This window comes from Galleria mellonella, unplaced genomic scaffold (assembly GCF_026898425.1).
Source record: "Galleria mellonella isolate WM207_F2 unplaced genomic scaffold, CSIRO_AGI_GalMel_v1 utg54, whole genome shotgun sequence".
NCBI classification, from domain to species: domain Eukaryota; kingdom Metazoa; phylum Arthropoda; class Insecta; order Lepidoptera; family Pyralidae; genus Galleria; species Galleria mellonella.
In genome coordinates this window covers 3,511,860-3,532,284 of record NW_026442114.1, presented here as the reverse complement: position 1 = coordinate 3,532,284, position 20,425 = coordinate 3,511,860, and the positions used below count along the sequence as shown (strand labels likewise).

The 20,425-nt window shown below is 36.4% G+C and overlaps 2 protein-coding genes across 9 annotated transcripts in view; one reads left to right on the top strand and one right to left on the bottom strand.

Annotated features, from left to right (window-relative positions):
- LOC113522300 (protein Aster-B-like) overlaps window positions 1-14,914 on the bottom strand; it is a 56,072-nt gene extending 41,158 nt beyond the window's left edge. For 5 of the 8 annotated variants that reach the window (XM_052898808.1, XM_052898810.1, XM_052898811.1 and 2 more), the window contains exons 1-2: window positions 14,698-14,914; window positions 14,060-14,182 (exon numbers count right to left, since the gene is read on the bottom strand). In XM_052898808.1, the coding sequence (XP_052754768.1) occupies window positions 14,060-14,182; window positions 14,698-14,741 (167 nt within the window). In that variant the 5' untranslated portion in view covers window positions 14,742-14,914. Of the gene's footprint in view, window positions 1-6,850; window positions 7,047-14,059; window positions 14,183-14,697 lie in introns of those variants that run through there. The other 3 variants (XM_052898812.1, XM_052898815.1, XM_052898813.1) reach the window with 2 other exon arrangements.
- Window positions 14,915-15,225: 311 nt separating this feature from the next.
- On the top strand, window positions 15,226-20,293 carry LOC113509589 (ribosome biogenesis protein BMS1 homolog). The gene is made up of 2 exons (XM_026892939.3): window positions 15,226-16,293; window positions 17,738-20,293. The coding sequence occupies exons 1-2, from the start codon at window positions 15,390-15,392 to the stop codon at window positions 20,254-20,256; spliced, it is 3,423 nt and encodes a 1,140-aa protein (XP_026748740.2). The 5' UTR covers window positions 15,226-15,389; the 3' UTR covers window positions 20,257-20,293.
- Window positions 20,294-20,425: the final 132 nt, after the last annotated feature.

Genomic DNA, 20,425 nt, shown 5'->3' with positions numbered 1-20,425 from the left:
AATGAAAAGGCAGGTCAGTTAGCCTATCTTGATGGATTCACTTGGAAAAGAACACGATAGTTTCCAGGAGGAACCGCGAGGAGGTCGACCTGACAGGGTGTATTGCTATCTCTAGTATTGTAAGCTTATGGATGATAACCCACTCAAAACCGACAAAATTCACGTTGTAAACAAACCCACGGTTAAAGCATAGTTTTGCAGTACGTCTTAATTTCAAGTATTCGAGCTGTGTCATGTAAAATGGTCCAATTCAAAATCCTGAGGGAGACTTTGTACAAAAGTCGATTGCTTGGGTACCTCTGTCCCATTCGTGTTTCTACCGTGAAGCAGTTGTGTTTGCATGGCTGTGTTTCGGTTTGAAGGGTGGGATATGGCGTGAATTTACAGGGTACAGAGGAATAACACCTGAGTCCTCAGGAATGGCAACGCATGGGGGTATCATGGGCGAAACGGTATACTCTGTTATGTCCATGACACTGCTCATGTCTATAGGCGACGGTTACCACTTTCCATCAGGTGGGCCGTCAGCTTGTTTGCCATTCTAAGTTGTATAAAAAGAAAAATACTGGCAAAGAGGTACAATTAAAATTACCTCGGTACAATTTAAAAATAACTCGCATTTGTATGTAATAAGTATTTGTATGTTGCCTCGATTATAAACGCACTTCCTCATTACAATGTCAAACAAAGAGTTATTAAACTAACCAGTTTTTTTATTGGATAAAAGATAGGATTTTTAATGTTTTTTTTTTATTTTTTTATTGGAAGAAAATGGAGTGGTAACCCCGCCTGCGCTAACGGAATACGCTGGCGGGGCACCAGTAAAGGGTGATAGATGAGAATGAAAACAGGCCAGTTAGCCCATCATGATGAATTCATCAGGAATTAACCGTGATAGTTTCCAGGGAGAACAGAAGGTTGGGTATATTGCTAGCAATAGGATTCTCAGTCTCCATTACTAATAATCCCTTTCCCCCCGTATCGATGTATTATATGTACCTATTTATTATGACCGGGAATACTGGACTACATACATACATACATATCTGTCACGCCTGTCTCCCATTAGGGTAGGCAGAAACAATGCAGAAATACTGGACTAATATTAACAAATGACGTGTCGTTCTCACTCTTTGCCTTAGGTCAAAATGACTTTACTTAAGTATGCTGTGTACTAAGCTGTGTAAGTTATTAAAGTTTTTTAACTATCTCACGGGAACTCTTTTAGTTTTCCATGATTAACAGTAATTAAAATGTTGACCGGGGATGTAAGGTACTACCATGCAAAATTTCGTTTAAATCGGTCCAACGGTTTCGGAGATTAGCCCCTAAAAAAACAAACAGACAAACAAAAAATTTTAATCGAGTCTGGATGTATCTATTTCACTTCTAACATCCTCTTGACTCGGTTTTTAGAGTTTTTTTTATGTACAAACATTGAACCTCTAGTTTTAATCTATGTATATATCTATAGGTAACACATAAATATAATTTTACAACATTTAAAATTTATTTTCATTTATATATAATATAATAACAGCTGTAACCCGTGGCTTTGTCTTTATATTAAGCAATATAAATGTTATTCAAACCCATTTAGTCTTGTACAAATAACAAAACATTTACCAGAGGGAGACTTTGTACAAAAGTCGATTGCTTGGGTACCTCTGCCCCATTCGTGTTTCTACCGTGAAGCAGTTGTGTTTGCATGGCTGTGTTTCGGTTTGAAGGATGGGATATGGCGTGAATTTACTGGGTACAGAGGAATAACACCTGAGTCCTCAGGAATGGCAACGCATGGGGGGTATCATGGGCGAAACAGTATACTCTGTTATGTCCATGGTACTGCTCATGTCTATAGGCGACGGTTACCACTTTCCATCAGGTGGGCCGTCAGCTTGTATGCCATTTTAAGTTGTATAAAAAAAATCCCAGTTTCATATTACGAGTAATAAAGTCGATAAGATCAGTTGGTGTTAGATTCTCCCGGTGTTTGTTTCTAAACAACTCACTCTTTGTACATAACCTATAAATACCTATGCAACTTTGTAAAATTAACTCGTTGCCAAAACCTAGTTATGCCTGTCAATTACCGTACGTATGTAAAAGCTGTAAATATCAAGTTGTTTATATAACTGCTAAAATTTACACAACCACTGAGTGTAATCGAAATGTATGCAAGTTTTTAGGGATTGTTCTAGTCAGTAAAAATTGCATAATTCAAAAATATTTTTCATTGTTTTTCTGCTTATAATTCTACATACATACATACATATCTGTCACGCCTGTCTCCCATTAGGGTAGGCAGAAACAATGGAACGCCAAATGCTTCGATTCCAACAAACCTCTTATGATTCTATGGGGAAAATATTTAGATTCACAAATTTATATACAGAAATATAATTTTTAATAATTATAATTCATTATTTTGTTAATGAAAATGAAACGCTAACCACGCTATGGGTTTACGTTAGCAGGGTACCAGTAACGGATCATAGGTAAAGATGAAGTCAGAACATTTAACCCAATTCACCAGGAATTAATCACAATGGTTTCCAAGGGGGAACAGGTGGATGTCGACCTGATAGTTTCTTAAATATTTAAAAGCTCGTACACGATCCACCAAGAACAAACACGTTTACCATTTTAACCCTTCTTTGCATGATTTTTTTTTATTGGTGAAATAAATCAAGGTTCAAAATTAAAGGAAAAATGGTTAAGAAAATAAAATTGACAGCTATGTTCTTTTTTCTGCGATGAACATTCAAAAGGTATCCAGACACGATCAATTTAAAGTGAACTTGTTCTTTTATATATATTTTGGGCATTTAATGTTATGATGGAAATTTCCACCATTACGCAAAGGAGGGTTAACAATGGATTAATCCCATAACTAGTGGAGCTTTGTCAACAATAATACACTAAAACAATTAGATTAAAAAGAATGATTTACTTACGAAACTTAACAATAACCCTGTCTACCCCTAAACTAGTCGAGAAGATGACTCACAATGACGGTAACACTCACATTGTCGCCCTGTATTTGTTTTGTACCATAGTGCATAATCACTTATCGAGTGTAACAATGAACTGTGATGGTAACAGTCAAACGCCGAGGTAACTGGCTGCAAGTGGCGAAAAATCTAATTACGACATTCTGACACTGGCATTCACTCGGCCAGCGATGACGGCGGTGGTGGTGGTAACGCGGTTGCTATGCTTCAACGACAGTGCAAAAGATTGCCTATTGTCTACGATTATTTAAACTACGATTTCATTTCATGACAAAAAATAAACGTTCAATGTTAAATTTTTTAACCGACTTCAAAGAGTGTGTTCACAATTTGGTTGTATTATTTTTATTTATTATTATTATTTATTGCACAATAAAACTTTGTACAAGTGGCGAGCTTAATGCCATATGACATTATTTACCAGCTAACCATTTTTTTTTTATTGATGATATTTTTTTTATACAACTTAGAATGGCAAACAAGCTGACGGCCCTCCTGATGGAAAGTGGTAACCGTCGCCTATAGACATGAGCAGTACCATGGACATAACAGAGTATACTGATTCGCCCATGATATCCCCCATGCGTTGCCATTCCTGAGGACTCAAGTGTTATTCCTTTGTACCCAGTAAATTCACGCCATATCCCACCCTTTAGACCGAAACACAGCCATGCAAATACAGCTGCTTCACGGTTGAAACACGAATAGGAGAGAAGTACCCAAGCAATCGACTTTTGTACAAAGTCTCCCTCTGGTAATGAAATGGTAACCCCGCCTGCGCTATCAGTATACACTGGCGATGAAGGACTACTGGGCTACCAGTGAGGGAAGATTGGTAAGAATGAAAAGGCAGGTCACTGAGCTCATCGTGACGAATTTAACGATAAATAAGTCGCGATAGTTTCTAGGGGGAACCGCGTGGAGGTCGTCCTGATAAGGTATATTGGTAGCGATGGGGACCAACCTCCCCAATCCTTTCCCACCACCAGCTAACCATTAGGTAAAAACAGAAAGCGTATGAAGGGCAGATGTGGTGAACAATATGTAAAACAATTATAATAACATACTGAAATAATTATACATAATACATAAGAAATACGCATATAATACATAAACATTGTTTATTTTATTCATATTTATTACCTCATAACTCCGTCAGTATCAAACGATTTGAATTTTTTTTTATATGAAAAGATATACATACAAATAGGTGTCATAGAAATTTTATCAAAATCGGTTCCGTAGTTTTGGTTTTCAAATAAAAATAACTGGTTTTGCCACATTTAACACAGTTTTTATTTCTGAATCACAATCTTAAATTTTTAGAACTAGCTGTAAACCGCGGCTATATACTAGTGTAGCTAGAAAAAGGTATCCGATGTGGTAATAAAATTCCGACTAAATCGTCTTTTTTATGCAATTTAGAATGGCAAACAAGCTGACGGCCCACCTGATTGAAAGTGGTAACCGTCACCTATAGACATGAGCAGTACCATGGACATAACAGAGTATACTGTTTCGCCCATGATACCCCATGCCTTGCCATTTCTGACGACTCAGGTGTTATTCCTCTGTAACCTGTAAATTCATGCCATATCCCACCCTACAAACTTCACGGTTGAAACACAAAGTTACCACTTTCCATCAGATGGGCCGTCAGCTTGTTTGCCATTCTAAGTTGCAAAGAAAACCATAATGTATCCTCCCATGCGTTGCCATTCCTGAGGACTCAGGTATTACTCCTCTGTACACTGTAAATTCACTGCCATATCCCACCCTTCAAACCGAAACATAGCCATGCAAACACAACTGCTTCACGGTAGAAACGCGAATGGGACAGAGGTGGCCAAGCAAACGACTTTTGTACAGTCTCCCTCTGGTATGATAATTTATTTATGGAATACAGTATTACAAAAGGACTTAATAATATAGCATTTGTCCAACGTATCATCAGCCCGTATCATCACATCAGCATTCTACTATCCACTGCTGAACATAAGCTTCACCCATAAGGGATGGTTTGATAGGAATGGCAACGCATGGGAGTATCATGGGCGAAACTGTATACTCTGTTATGTCCATGGTACTGCTCATGTCTATAGGCGACGGTTACCACTTTCCATCAGGTGGGCCCTTAGCTTGTTTGGCATTCTAAGTTGTATATAAAAAAAAAAAAGTTGCCACGCTTGGCAAACGAGCTGGCAATCGTATATTTGGTCATGTTTTAAAAGGGACGCTGTGTCTTTAATTAATTTAATTTTTAATTTATACGGCTTAATCTAAATGATTTAGATCTAATGATTTAAATCTGGCATTTGGTATCTATTTTATGCGAAGAGGTAAATACAACAATATCGCTGGTAACTGCGTTGTTTTTGACTGTAAAACCTTGTTCCGTTAGCAATTACTGCTAACGTAGATAAAGTACCTAGCCGACACTAATATACCTATCATTATTCCGACCTTGGTTGCTCGGTAGTGTAGCGGTTTATCGCGTTATCTTTCAATGCTCGCGTCAGGGGTTCGGTTCCCGTATAATACAAACATTTGTATTCGAGTATGTTTGTTTATATTGGTTTAGGTATTTTTTTAATGGGTGATAATGGAATAGTAACCCCACCCGCGCTATCGGTATACATCGGCGGGGCACCAGTGAAGGATGATAGGTGAGGATGAAGCAGATTAGTTAGCCCATTGTGACGAATTCAACAAGAATTGTTCACGATGGTTTCAAAGGGGAACCACGTGAAGGTCGACCTAATAGGGCATATTGCTAGCAATGGGGCTGTCAAACTCCATTGGTAACAATCCCTTTACCCCCTGGCTTAGGTGTTTTCTCTATATGTTTTTTATATGTATTAAAAAAAATCTATCAATTGTCTACTACCGATAGTATAAACTCTCTACTTAGTTTGTAACTAGATGGCGCTGCGCATTTATTGTACGTATGTTTTGAAATATAGGTCATGTTATAAAATATTTTAGAAAATTTTATCTACCCGTACAAAGCCGGGCCGAATTACTAATATTAGATAAATTTACTACAGTGCTATAGCTGTTTTTGTTGTGGGAATCGAAACCAAACCGAAACACAGTTGCTTGATGGCGTGAGTGGAACAGAATAGAAGACTTTCAAACGAAGCCTCTCTCTGCTAAGCCACAGTACAGCCAGCGTTTGCAATGTAAACGCAAAAAATGTGTTTATTTATGACATCACATTTGAAACCTCTAAAATGATCCGCGTTTCTTTAATATACTATGCATGTATTATAAATATAAACCTTCCTCTTGAATCATTCTATCTATTTAAGAAACTGCATCAAAATCCGGGGCGTAGTTTTAAAGATCTAAGCATACATAGGGACAGACAGACGTGAAGCGACTTTGTTTTATACTATGTATTGACGATTAATAACTAGAACACAGTCCTAATTTATTAAACAGATGTTTGTAATAATAAAATTACGATAACGACTAGAAACGAGTAATGAAATAACAATATTACATTTTTTTATGCAACTTAGAATGGCAAACAAGCTGACGGCCCACCTGATGGAAAGTGGTAACCGTCACCTATAGACACGAGCAGTACCGTGGACATAACAGAGTATACTGTTTCGTCCATGATACCCCCCATGCGTTGCCATTCCTGAGGAATCAGTTGTTATTCCTCTGTACCCTGTAAATTCACGCCATATCCCACTCTTCAAACCGAAACACAGTTATGAAAACACAACTGCTTTACGGTTGAAACACGAATGGGACAGAGGTACCAAAGCAAACGACTTTTGTACAAAGTCTCCCTCTGGTAAAACATTAAAACACTATCAACATACCTTTTAATTTCAACCTTACACGTTGACTTCCACTGTGTGAAATACACCAAAAAGTTTTGTTGGCTGGTCTCTATGAAACTGGCCATAGTTTGGTATCTTTTTTTAATTATTTTTTTTTTTTGTCACTAATGTCACACTGTCTTTTGGCACACTGTTCACATCAAACCACTTTGATACGCAATGATAAGAGATAAGAATAATAATACGAACAAAGCGTGGATGTTATAATTGATATTTGATAAAGATTGATTTAGAATTATAAACACGCATTTTATTTCAGTTGCTACAATGGCAACCAAGGTTACGTTGTTGAATGAATCTAGGTAAAGTTACTCCTTCTTTTGTGTAACTAAGAAGTGAGTGATGCATTGGAAATATATATATATATATATATATACGAGTATAACATAGGCTGTGGTACCAGCGTAAAGCCGGGCCGGATATCTAGTGTTAAATATTTACATTGGATTTTAATCTAAAAACTTTAACCCTTAAAAGCCTGATTTTTTAAATCAAATTAAAAATATATATAAGTGTACCCTTTACTGTGTTTACTAATGGGGAAAAATAGTAAAAAAAATCAAAACGATATTTTTATATATTAAAAAAAAAAAAAAGACATTTGGTAACAAGTAAACAGTTAAATATTAAAATAAAATCGTTTGTAGGCGCCCAATGTGATTTATAAGCCCGGTATCAAATTTGAAACTTCAGGTATTTAAGGGTTAACAGGGCTGTAATGTAAATTGGATTCTTTTTTCCGCGCTTAGCCTCTCATTTGGGCCGTTGTGCGTATGAGTCGTGGCTAGTACAGCCAGCCCAGCTCCGCCCAGAAGCACAGACGCTTCCTGGGATCTTCACAGGCCTCATGGGGCCCTCACCACTTTAACAGGACTAAACTGTCATAATTAAAACCTGTTTATTTCGGGGTATTGTGCTCGGTAGAGTAGCGTTGTGCTGCGATCTGTTGAGACTCAGCCCTACGTCAGGTGATTCGTAAAAAAAAAAACAAATAAAAGCGAAAAAAAAAACAAATAAAAGAAAAAAAAAAAACAAATAAAAGCGAAAAAAAATCAAATAAAGAAAAAAAAAACAAATAAAAGAAAAAAAACCAAATAAAAGCAAAAAAAAACCAAATAAAAGCAAAAAAAAACCTGTTTATTTCAAGAGGAAGGAACTGTTTGTAATAAAAATTTGTAGTCCTATTATAATGTACCTGTAGGTGGTTTAGGCCAGTACCTTATGGCAGTCTATGGGGGAGGCCTATATTTCGCAGTGGACAGATTATGGCTGAGATGATGATGATGAGTTCTACTGCAATCATCATCATCATATCAGCCTTTAACTGTCCATTGTTAAACATAAACCTACCCCTTGGGGGGTTTGCCAATAGTTGCCACACATGGCAGGCAGGTTGACAATCGCAGTTAGGCTTTAGAGATATTTTAAAAGGGACACTGCTGCCCATCCCTCATCCTCCCTTAGTTGATTGTTATAACACCCACAGGAAAGGAAAAGATAGCCTATTCTATGCTGGGACCACACGGCAATCTATTGCCACACAGCAGTCTATTGCAATATATATAATATATTGTTAAATCAATCCCCATAGTGTCTCGCTGGAATCTACTGCCATTAATTCCTAGGAAACTTGTTATAATGGGATATCTGGCCTGACCATCATTATAAATTTAAAAATAGCTCACATACAGTTAACATTCCATTGTTATATATAAGAAAAAAGACATTTATGTCAGATAGGACAATTTATCATTACACCAAGACTTATGGACAGACAGTAAGACATTATACTCAATAATGTTTAACAATTCACTTGTTCATAAAATCACAAACAAATATGAGTATTATTTTACAATACTTGGTTTATTAATATTGTAAAGCCAATTAAGTTCTCTACACTACATGTTGAGCCAAGCTTACAATTAGACAGTAACAGTTATTGCTGTATACATCTATCTATATTCATATAAGGGATGGATAGAATAGAACTAAAGAACCAAATTTTAACTAAACATAGTGCTAACTTTAAAAATATTGCAGGCAGTTAGTGGACAGCTTGTTAGTTTGTGGCATCAAAAAATAGTAGAATAAATTTCAATAACATTTTAAACTTAGTAAGTATTAACACAAAAAAATGGTGCAAGTTTTATCTCGATTACCGGAATAAATTATATATAAACATACAAGCTATAGGTTTCATATTTAAACCTTACATTGTATGCAATCACATAAACTATAGAGGTAATAAATAAACAGATATTTCCATGAAATATATCCAAGGTTGATTAATAACAAATAACATTAAATCATTCTCACCACCGTGTTAAAAATGATGGACAAAGATATCCTATAGTCATTTTCATCTACTTAAAAAAAATAACCTACAAGAAAAATAGTCCAGCATTCAAATAAAATGTTCACATATATTCATATATTTATATAACCTTTTTTTAATGCGTTCCTAATGTAACAAACAAAGGATATGATTATTCCAAATATAAAATCGATAATATTAGCATTTTTTTAAGGAAGTATTCCATCAGTGAAATTGAACTTTTTCCCATTCAATATTGGTTGAAGAATGACAAGAAATTTGACTTTAACTCAAATATTAAATATTATTTGTAATACATGCCACATCCACCTGTTAGATCAGCCTTTCGGAAGGCTCAAGTGTTTTAGTCTCATGTTTCTTTAAGAAAAATAGTTTAATTCCTTAATTTGTAGAATAGTTCAGTGCTCAATTTCCAAGTTGTTATGTATTTATTAGAGATGTCTAATGACAGTTGATATTTGGTGTAATGAGGGTAAAAGATAAATAAATCAGTTTTTGCTTATAATCTCAACTTGGATGTATTCTTTATTGGCGACGAAGTAAATAAAAATTGTTTATTGTGAAAATGGCAGCAACTGTTTCAAATATTGTGTTTCCTGGACAATTCAACCCAAAGACTGATAAGTGGTGTGATTATAAGGAACAGTTAATGTGCGCGCTCGACGCGGCGGGCGTCGGTGAGGATAACCTCAATAGGGGCCGATCACTGTTCCTTTCTCAATGTGGAAAAGACACTTTTGCATTAATTGCATCGCTTTTAGTTCCAAAAAGGCCTACAGAAGTACCTTTAGTGGAAATTTTGAGGGTTCTAGATAGGTTTTTCGAACCAGAAGTTAACGAAATTCTACAGGCGGGAAAATTTCACAAACGACAACAGTTACAGGGAGAAAGTGTACAGGACTATGTGGCGGCCATCAGCCAGCTCGGAGCTAAGTGCAATTTTATAGACTTGGAACGCCAGTTGAGAGACCGACTAGTGCTGGGGGTGCGGGATGATCGCTTACGACGCGACTTATTGAAAAAGAAGAAAATAACTTATGAAGTTGCACTACAAACATGTCTGGACTATCAAGTGACATTCCCTGATTTGTACCCTGCCAGTACGTCTAGCGAATCAAAGCAAACTCCGTTAAACGTCACCGATTGTGAACCTATGGACATTGGCATTGTAAAATCTAATGAATGTCGACGGTGTACACGCGGTCATAAGTCAGGCGAACGTTGTCCATTTTGGAAAGCAAAATGTTTCTATTGTAAGAAGTTTGGACACATCGCGGCGGCATGTGATAAAAAACTGGGCCGCATGCACCAGGTTAACGAGACGGGGGAATGTAGCAGAAGTGGTGATACGGCAGTAGAGGAAATGATGGGGATCTATGTTTGTACTGATAATTATACACCACCAATAACGGCAGAGGTCATAATAGACGGTGTAAAATTATTAATGGAAGTAGACTCGGGGGCATCACGGACCATTATGTCGGAGGAGACATATAAGAAGCTCTGGTCGACACCTCCACCGTTAAGAGCCACTACTTTGAAGTTGGTGACGTGGACTAGAGACCCAATAAAAGTGTTGGGAGTAGCAAATGTGCGGGTTATATTAGCGAACAAGGAAGCACAGTGTGAACTTGTAGTAGTGTCAGGAAATGGTCCAAATCTGTTAGGCAGGAATTGGTTCCAAACACTAGGACTTCAAGTGTCTGGTTTGTGCTGGTCGGAAGAGGATATAATACTTTATAAAAGGGAATTTCCTGAATTATTTAAAGAAGGATTGGGGGAGTACAAGGGCCCTAAAGTATCGTTACACTTACGGAAAGACGCCACGCCGCGTTTCTTAAAGGCTCGCGCGGTACCATACCCACTCAAACAGAAAGTGATTGAAGAACTGAATAAGATGGTAATAGAGGGCGTGCTAACACCTATTCGATATTCGAAGTGGGCAACACCATTGACACCAGTGATGAAAGATGACGGGACAATACGGATGTGTGGCGATTATCGTGTGACAGTAAACACCGCGATAGATACAGACACGTACCCCCTTCCAACAGCAAATGAAGCGTTTGTAAGGTTGAGTGGGGGTAGAATATTCAGTAAATTAGATTTAAAGCAAGCGTATACACAGCTAAAAGTTGATGATGCGACTGCAATGCTGTTAACACTCAACACTCCAATTGGTTTAATGAGAATGAACCGTTTACCGTTCGGTGTCAATGCGGCGCCAGCTGTTTTTCAACGCCTGATGTCAACGGCGCTTGCAGGTATGGAGGGCGTCGCCTGTTTATTGGACGATGTGGCGGTAACGGGATCCACCATTGAAGAACACAATCACAGACTTAGAGAAGTGCTAAGTAAATTGCAAGAAATGGGATTTCGATTGAATGAAAAAAAGTGTGTTTTTGCGGCGAACAGCATTACGTTCTTAGGCCACATGATTGATGCGGAAGGCCTCCACCCGGCACCTACGAAGGTAAAGGAAATTCAAGAAAAACCGGCTCCAACTAACAAAGAGACGTTGCGAGCCTTTTTGGGCTTATACAATTTCTATGAGAAATTTTTACCTGATAAGAGCACTATATTAGAGCCATTATATAGACTATTAGAATCAAAGAGACCCTGGAGCTGGGGAGAGAAAGAACAGAAAGCTTTCAATGAGGCAAAACGTTTATTGTCATCGGATCTCACATTGGTGGGATATGATTTACAAAAAGAATTGCTTCTCATCTGTGATTCTTCAGAATATGGAGTAGGAGCGATTATTGCCCATGTGATGAAAGACGGATCTGAAAGACCTGTAATGATGGCCTCGCGCACATTGCAAGCTCATGAGAGACGATACGGGCAAATTGATAAGGAGGCACTAGCAATTATATTTGGATTGACCAAATTTCACGAATTTTTAGCAGGTCGTAAATTTTGTATAGTTACAGATCACAAGCCACTGGTAGGGTTATTCAATCCTGCAAAGCCTATACCTGAACAGATTTCGCCTAGAATGTTACGTTGGTCACTTAAACTCGCTTGCTATGACTATAAACTAAAGTACAGACCTGGGAAACTAATTGGCAACGCGGATGCTTTAAGCAGATGGACCGCTACGGATACATCCAGTGTAAAGAAGGAAGTGTCTGGTGATCTGCTTCTGTTAGAAGAGCAGTTGAGCGGGTGGCAGCTAAATGCTGGCAAAATTGCTGAAGAAACTAAAAAGGATATGGTGCTGCAAAAAGTAATGTTCCATGTTTTACACGGCTGGCCACGCAAGAATACAGATTCAAGTTTACAAGCTTATTGGTCAAGAAGAGAAGCTCTTTCACATAATAATGACTGTTTATTGTGGTGTAACAGAGTAATAATACCGGCATCCTTGCAGGAAAAGGTTTTGAAGTTGTTACATGCTCCACACGCGGGCATGGTCCAGACGAAAGCGTATGCAAGAGGCTATGTATGGTGGGTAGACATGGATCGTCAAATTGAGAATATTGTAGCCGCCTGCCAACAGTGCCAATTAGTAAGAAATAAACCACCAAAGGACCCTCAATCTTGGATTGTTTCAGAGAAACCCTGGAGTCGTGTACATGTGGACTTTGCTGGACCCTTCCAGGGGAAAACATTTTTAGTTCTAGTAGATAGCTATAGCAAATGGTTTGAAGCCGAAATAGTACCAACGATGAATAGCGGGACAGTGATAACGGTGCTAAGGAAAATTTTTACTTCACAAGGACTGCCTGACATACTAGTTTCAGATAATGGACGCGCATTTACCTCGGAAGAATTCAATAATTTCTTAAAAAAGAATGGAATTAAACATTTGTATTCCCCACCTTACCACCCAGAAACGAATGGGCAGATAGAACGTGCAATTCAAACATTTAAAAATAAAATGAAGAAACTTGAAAGCCAGAATATACAATGGCAACAAAAATTGTGTAAAGTTTTATATTATTTAAGGACAGTTCCTAATAGTTCCACTAACAAAACGCCAGCGGAACTACTCAACGGGCGGAGATATAGAACAGCAGTGTCAGTCTTACACCCTGATTCGATGCCTAGCCGTACTGACCAGCAACGTGAAGTGGCGGCACAGCACCGGCCCACCCGTACCTTTGCAGTGAATCAACCAGTACTGATACACATGTATGGGCCAGGAGAAAAGTGGCGCAGAGCCACTGTGGAAACAATAGAGGGGCCAACGTCTTACAGGGTGAAAACGGAAGATGGAGAGTTACATCGCCGCCATACTGACCAAATCTTGGCCAGACCATCAGACATGACATGTCGCCCATCTGAGTTAGACAGTCAACTCATGAAGGATTCAGATTCAGAATTGACACCGGATTCCCCCATATTGATTCCACCGCCTGATTTATGGCCAGATATTATAGGAATACCTAATTAGCATTTCATTATTGTGATTGTCAATTTTAAAATATTATTATGTATCTATTGATTTGTAAGATAGAATCATTGCTTTGTAAACCAATCAATATGAGAGAAAGGTATGTTATGTATTTATTAGAGATGTCTAATGACAGTTGATATTTGGTGTAATGAGGGTAAAAGATAAATAAATCAGTTTTTGCTTATAATCTCAACTTGGATGTATTCTTTACAAGTGTAATAGATAAACCTAAATGATCAATAGAGTAGAAAAGCTTTATGTAAATAAGGAATAAATTCCATTTAGTCAGGTAAAGTTTATTTAAAACACAAACTTTCTTTCTTTTTTTCGTTTTGGCTCATGTCTAGATGTTCTAGATTGTAACCAATATTTAATATCTTATTTCTACTAACACTAATTTAAATTAAGAATTAGGGACTCAATTATGTAGCACTTATAATTATAAACTCACCTATTTTCTTGTAAGATCTGGTTGCTGTGCTGTGTGATAACTCCTGAGAAGGTGAGAGCTTGGCTGATACTTTGTCCTATAGCATCCTGTGAGGATATCACTAGATTCTCCACAGATTTTCTCCTGCAAATTTTGTATGTTTTATGTACAATTTTTATTTATATTCCACAAAGAGAACTTGATTATATCAATATTATTACCTAATTCAGAAATTAATAGATCACTAAATATCATACCATGACACATCATAGAAATTTCTTAATCTATAAATGTAAATATTTTATTATTTAATCTAAAATATAATGAATTATAATGGACAATGTAATGTGAGATAAAGTATGATGCAATTTAACTATGTTTGTCTGTGTTTACGGGGCAAACACCAGTCATGATTGCAAGATAAGCCTATAGTTTAATAGTGTTCGATCTGCATACAGTGCCCAATCAAAACTACTGCGATCTGTATAGATCATTGACCCCTCAACTCGACTTATTATCCTTCGTGTAGTGCTAAATCTACACTAGCAAACCCTGTAGACTATTGTTAAAATATAAAACAAACAAAGCTATTGCGTCTATAAGAAGTCACGACGTAATATTAGCTCTATAATTAGTAAATAAGCATCGATATTACTAACATCGAAATTGCAATGTTGCGGCTATCCAATTCTGAAGTGGTCATATTAGTGGCGGTATTTAATTCACTTTTGTGTCAGCCACACGCGAGCTATGATCGACAGCTACGTTTTTTGCTATCATCATCCGAATAAAAGAACTTTTTTTGTACAAAAATCAAGGCGAATCGAAACTAAATTGATTCCGTAGACGAAAGATCACAACTGTGACAGCTGTTTCTTACTTGCCAGTACAATTATTCGTAATTGTATAAATATGGCAACTTAGGAACATACTTAATCATAGATTAAGGATAGTTACTTTGGTTTTTAGGTTACTGTATATTTTTTATCAACAATAATATTATAACTTCTTGGATATAAACCTGCGCAGTAGATGGGTAACACACGATATTATTTTTAATTATAGAATTTTGTATAACTAATCGCTGTGGGTTTGAATTTTTGTTCTCAGGGTTTGATAAAGGTTTGATTTTTTTTCAATAGGTGAAAATGAAATAGTAACCCTGCTTGAGCTATAAGTAGTATTTTTTGTGAAATGTCAATGTCACATTGATTGACTGTCATAATGAAATGTCAAATGTCAACGCGTTATCCTTCCCTAGTAGCTTATTCCTTGTATGTTCATAATTCACATGTCGGTGTTTATTTCATTAATTTCTTGTTTATAATAAATTACCGCAAATGAAGTAATTATGGCTGATGAGAGCGCTTTTGATAAGAAGAAAGCGCATCGTGCAAAACATGCTGGTCGTAAAGCAGAGAAGAAGAAAAAGAAACATGCTGTCGACCAATCTAACCTAAGCGCTAGGCAACGAAATTCTAAAGCGTTTGCTATCCAGTCTGCCGTGCGGGCTGAGAGGAAATTCAGACGACGAGAGGATGTTATAGCCAAGAAGCAGCATATACCACAAGTGGACAAAACACCTGTTGAATCGCCACCGATAGTCGTGGCCATTGTGGGACCGCCGCGAGTTGGCAAAACAACACTCATCAATAATCTCATCAAGAGTTTCATAAAAACAAACGTAACAAGCACGAACGGCCCTATAACCATCGTCACATCGAAGAAACGGCGTCTGACCCTCATAGAATGCAATAACGACATCAACTCCATGATTGATATAGCAAAATGCGCTGATCTCGTTCTATTATTATGTGACGCTAGTTTCGGTTTTGAAATGGAGATATTTGAGTTCCTCAATATATGTCAAGTGCATGGTATGCCTAAAATCATGGGTGTTCTGACTCATCTTGACATGATAAAAAATGCCAAAACATTGAAAACTACTAAGAAAACACTAAAACACCGTTTCTGGACAGAAGTGTATCCTGGTGCTAAGTTGTTCTACTTGTCGGGAATAGTCCATGGAGAGTATTTAAGGAATGAGATAAAAAATTTAGCTAGATTTATCTCTGTGATGAAATTTAGACCATTGAGTTGGCGGAGCACACATGCATATCTGCTCGCAGACCGGCTAGAGGACATAACAAGTCAAGAGACAATAAGAAAAGACCCAAAAGTAAATAGAGATGTTGTACTCTATGGTTATGTTAGAGGTGTGCCATTGATGAAGGAATCTATGGTTCATATAGCAGGTATAATGTTTTTTATTGTACCCTTTACTTCACATGTATCATTGTTTATATTTATTTATTTATAAATTGCTCACTACACTTACAGTGCCCCAAAACATGTAGCGAGCCATTGGTTTGTTGTTGAGAATGCTGAACCAGTTTACCAGAACTAATACTAATAAGCATGATTCTCGTATGGTCCTGGCATAGAATAGGCCACCCCTTCCTTTCCTGTGGGTGTTGTAAGAGGCGACTAAAGGTGGGCGAGGGATAGGCAGCAATGTCCCTCTTAAAGCATCTCCAAAGCCTAACTGTGGTTGCCAATCTACATGCCAAATATGGCAACTATTGGCAAAACTCCCCTAGGCGAAGGCTTTTTTTTATACTTAGAATGACAAACAAGCTGACGGCCCACCTGATGGAAAGTGGTAACCGTCGCCTATAGACATGAACAGTACTATGGACATAACAGGCCAAATGCGTTGCCATTCCTGAGGACTCAAGTGTTATTCCTCTGTACCCAGTAAATTCACACCATATCCCACCCTTCAAACCGAAACACAGCCATGCAAACACAACTGCTTCACGGTAGAAACATGATTGGGACAGATGTACCCAAGTAATGGACTTTTGTACAAAGTCTCTCTGGTTATGTTTGGCAGTGGACAGTTGAAAGCTGATATGATGATGATGACTGGGAATAATTTTGTGAAATTACTATTTTATGGACTATCATATACTAAAGTTATAATAATTTTGAATTAAATCTTTTAGAAACTTAGTTCCTATTGGTCCTTATAATTAAGATTTCGCTGTGATATCAAATTGAAATTTTAATTTAAGAGCTAGGTTTAGAGAAATGGTGCTTTACACTTAACCCCAATACATTAGTATGTTTAAAGTCTTGCTGTTAATGGATTGCCTAGTATGAAATTTTGTAAATACTTAGTATTTGACAAGGAGAAGGATTTAGGCTACATTTTATTTCTGTCACGCTAATAAAACTGTAAACATATTCATGTTTACAGTAAATTTTTTTTTACTATTGAATATGCTGTCATATGCAGAATATAAGTGGAGTAAAACTCTACTATTAAATTAAATTAATTAGTTAAATATTATTTAATTTTATGTTATAAATAATGTTTAACATTAATAGTTTCACATCAATTGAGTGCTTGCAACCCATCACAGGTAGACAGAAGATTTCTATTTTTTTTTAAATTAAATGTATTTTATTAAGAAAAACATATTAAGCCCAAGCTGCTCACCTATAATATAGCTTGCCATAGGTGAAATTATGTTTAAAAACAAGCATGTTCCATTACAAATAAAAATAAAATCTTTATTCCTTGTTTATTTATCATTAATGTTATATTATTAATATGAATTTAGAAATTTAGAGCTCCTATTTCTAATATTGTGATCATATTGTAGGTTGTAATGTAGACTTTTCTATTTTTAGGTGTGGGAGACATGAAAATCAGTGAACTTTCCTATCTACCAGATCCATGTCCTCTTCCAAGCAGTGAAAAAAAACGACATCTGATGGAGAGAGAACGTCAGATTTATGCCCCATTCTCTGGTGTTGGTGGTATTGTTTATGATAAAGATGCAGTTTATATTGAATTGAAAGGTTCTCACTCACACAAACATGAAGATGAAGAAACAAATGAAAAGAAGGCTTTACTCAAAAATGTTGTAGATACTAAAGAGACTGTTGATGAACAAATGCAGGAGAGTGGGTTTAAGCTGTTTAGTGGAGGAGCTGTTATATATCCAGAAATGATGAAAGATGATGAGTATTTGCAACATAATAAAATTCAAACTAAGTCAAATAGTGATGATGACAGTTCAGATGAATCAAGTTCTGAAAGAGAAGAAGAGTCTGATAATGATAGTGGCATTGATCAAAGTGAGAAAGATGTTTTTGATAAAACCAAACTACCTTGGGAAGATAATTCTGGTTCAGAACAGGATGATGATTCAGATGATTCAGACACTATAAATGATAATATGAAAGTATCCAATGAAAATTTTGAGAATGAGGGAGATTTTGATACAAAATGGAAAGAAAAATTAAGTGAAAAAGCAACAGATGCATACTATGAAAGGCAGAGAACTTCAAAAAATATAATGAAACTTGTATATGGGGATTTTGATATTGGTAATAAAACAAAACAAAAACAAGAACAATCTGATGATAACAGTGACAGTGATGAAGAAGAAATTGGAGGTTTGTTCAAAAAAGTAACACATACACAGAAGAAAAAACAAAAAGAGAAAGAAAAGCTGGATTTAGATGAGTGTTCATTTTTTTATAGTTTGGATAAACCAAATGTAAGAGACTGGTCAAGTGAAAATAACAAACAGTATTTGATGAATTGTTTTGTTACTGGAAAGAGATCAGCCGACGAGGATGCATCAGAGTTACTTAAGTTAGATGATGCCAGTGATGGTGATGATGAAGATCTGTATGGAGATTTTGAAGACTTGGAAACAGGTGAGAAGCATACTGCTGATGAATCTAAAGATCCTCAAGTGGAGATTGGAACAAAAAGGAAAGCAGAACCTACAAAGTCAGAAATCCTTGACAAAAAACTTAAACTAAAAGCAAAATTTGATGCTGAATATGACAATCCAGATGATCATAGAATTAAAGGTGACCATTCTTATTATGAGAGCTTGAAGGCAGAAGCATTAAAGCAGTCTGAACTTAACAAGTCAGTCTTTGAAAATTTGGACAATGGTCTGAGGATTGAGGTTGAAGGTTTTAGACCTGGTTTATATGTAAGAATGTTATTCAAAAATATGTCATCAGAATTTGTTACAAACTTTGATTCAAGTTATCCTATTCTTATTGGAGCATTGAATATGGCAGAGCAAAATATAGGATTTGTATCCTGCAAAGTAAAAAAACATAGATGGTACAAAAAGATTCTAAAAACAAATGATCCATTGATCATTTCTTTAGGTTGGAGAAGATTTCAAACTCTACCTATTTATTCAAAGATAGAGGATGACTTGAAGTGCAGATATTTGAAATATACACCAGAGCATGTTACATGCAATATGCATTTTTATGGTCCAATTACACCACAAAACACTGGCTTTCTTGCCTTACAGACTGTAAATAATAATCCCAACGAAATAAAGCAACTAGGATTCAGAATTGCAGCCACAGGCAGTGTCAATGAAATCAATAAATCAACACAAATTGTAAAGAAATTAAAATTAGTAGGAACACCTTTGAAAATTTATAAGAAAACTGCTTTTATTAAAGATATGTTTACAAGTACACTTGAAGTGGCAAAATTCGAAGGCGCAAGAATAAAGACAGTATCAGGCATTAGAGGTCAAATTAAAAAGGCATTGAACAAACCAGAGGGAGCATTCAGAGCTACATTTGAGGATAAAATACTTATGAGTGATATTATATTCTGCCGAACATGGTTTAAAGTAGATGTCACGAAATTTTATGCACCTGTTGTTAATTTATTGTTACCTGTAGGTGAAAAGAATGCATGGCAAGGAATGAAGACTAAAGGACAATTAAAGAGGGAACGTAATATTCAGAATGAGGCCAACACTGATTCCATGTACACAGAGGTGATTAGAGAAGCTAAAGTGTTTAAGCCGCTAACTATTCCAAAAACTTTGCAGAAAGGTTTACCATACAGATTTAAGCCTAAACTGAAGACAACAACATTATCTGGTAATGACCCTAAGAATAAAATGAAGGAAAGAATAGCTGTAGTGAAGAGTCCGTATGAGCAGAAAGTTACTAATGTGATGAAAATGTTAAAAACAAATTATGAGAAAAAGAAAGAAGTCCAGAAAGAAGCGACAGCTGAAAGATTGAAAATGCACAAAAAGCAACAAGAGGAAGAAGAATGGCGGCGGATTAAGAGGCAGAAAGAATTAAAAAAGAAGATTTGTAGACATTTAAGTAAAATGGGCAATAAAAAGAAAACCCAAATGTGATAAACAAATTTTCAGTAAACTCGCCTATTGTATAAAATCTTTATGGTTTTATTTCATTAGTATTTTATCTCTTATGTAAAATAAATTACTATGAGTATAGCTTGAACGCACACAAACCAGTGGCATGATAATGAAAACTGCACTACACTTATACAAGGGCTTTTATTTG

What these genes read in the sequence shown, in the direction of transcription:
- LOC113509589 (XM_026892939.3), top strand. Translation starts at nt 15,390, where the DNA reads ATGGCTGATGAGAGCGCTTTTGATAAGAAGAAAGCGCATCGTGCAAAA. An exon ending in ATCTATGGTTCATATAGCAG is followed by an intron (nt 16,294 to 17,737) that starts GTATAATGTTTT and finishes TTCTATTTTTAG; the next exon opens with GTGTGGGAGACATGAAAATC.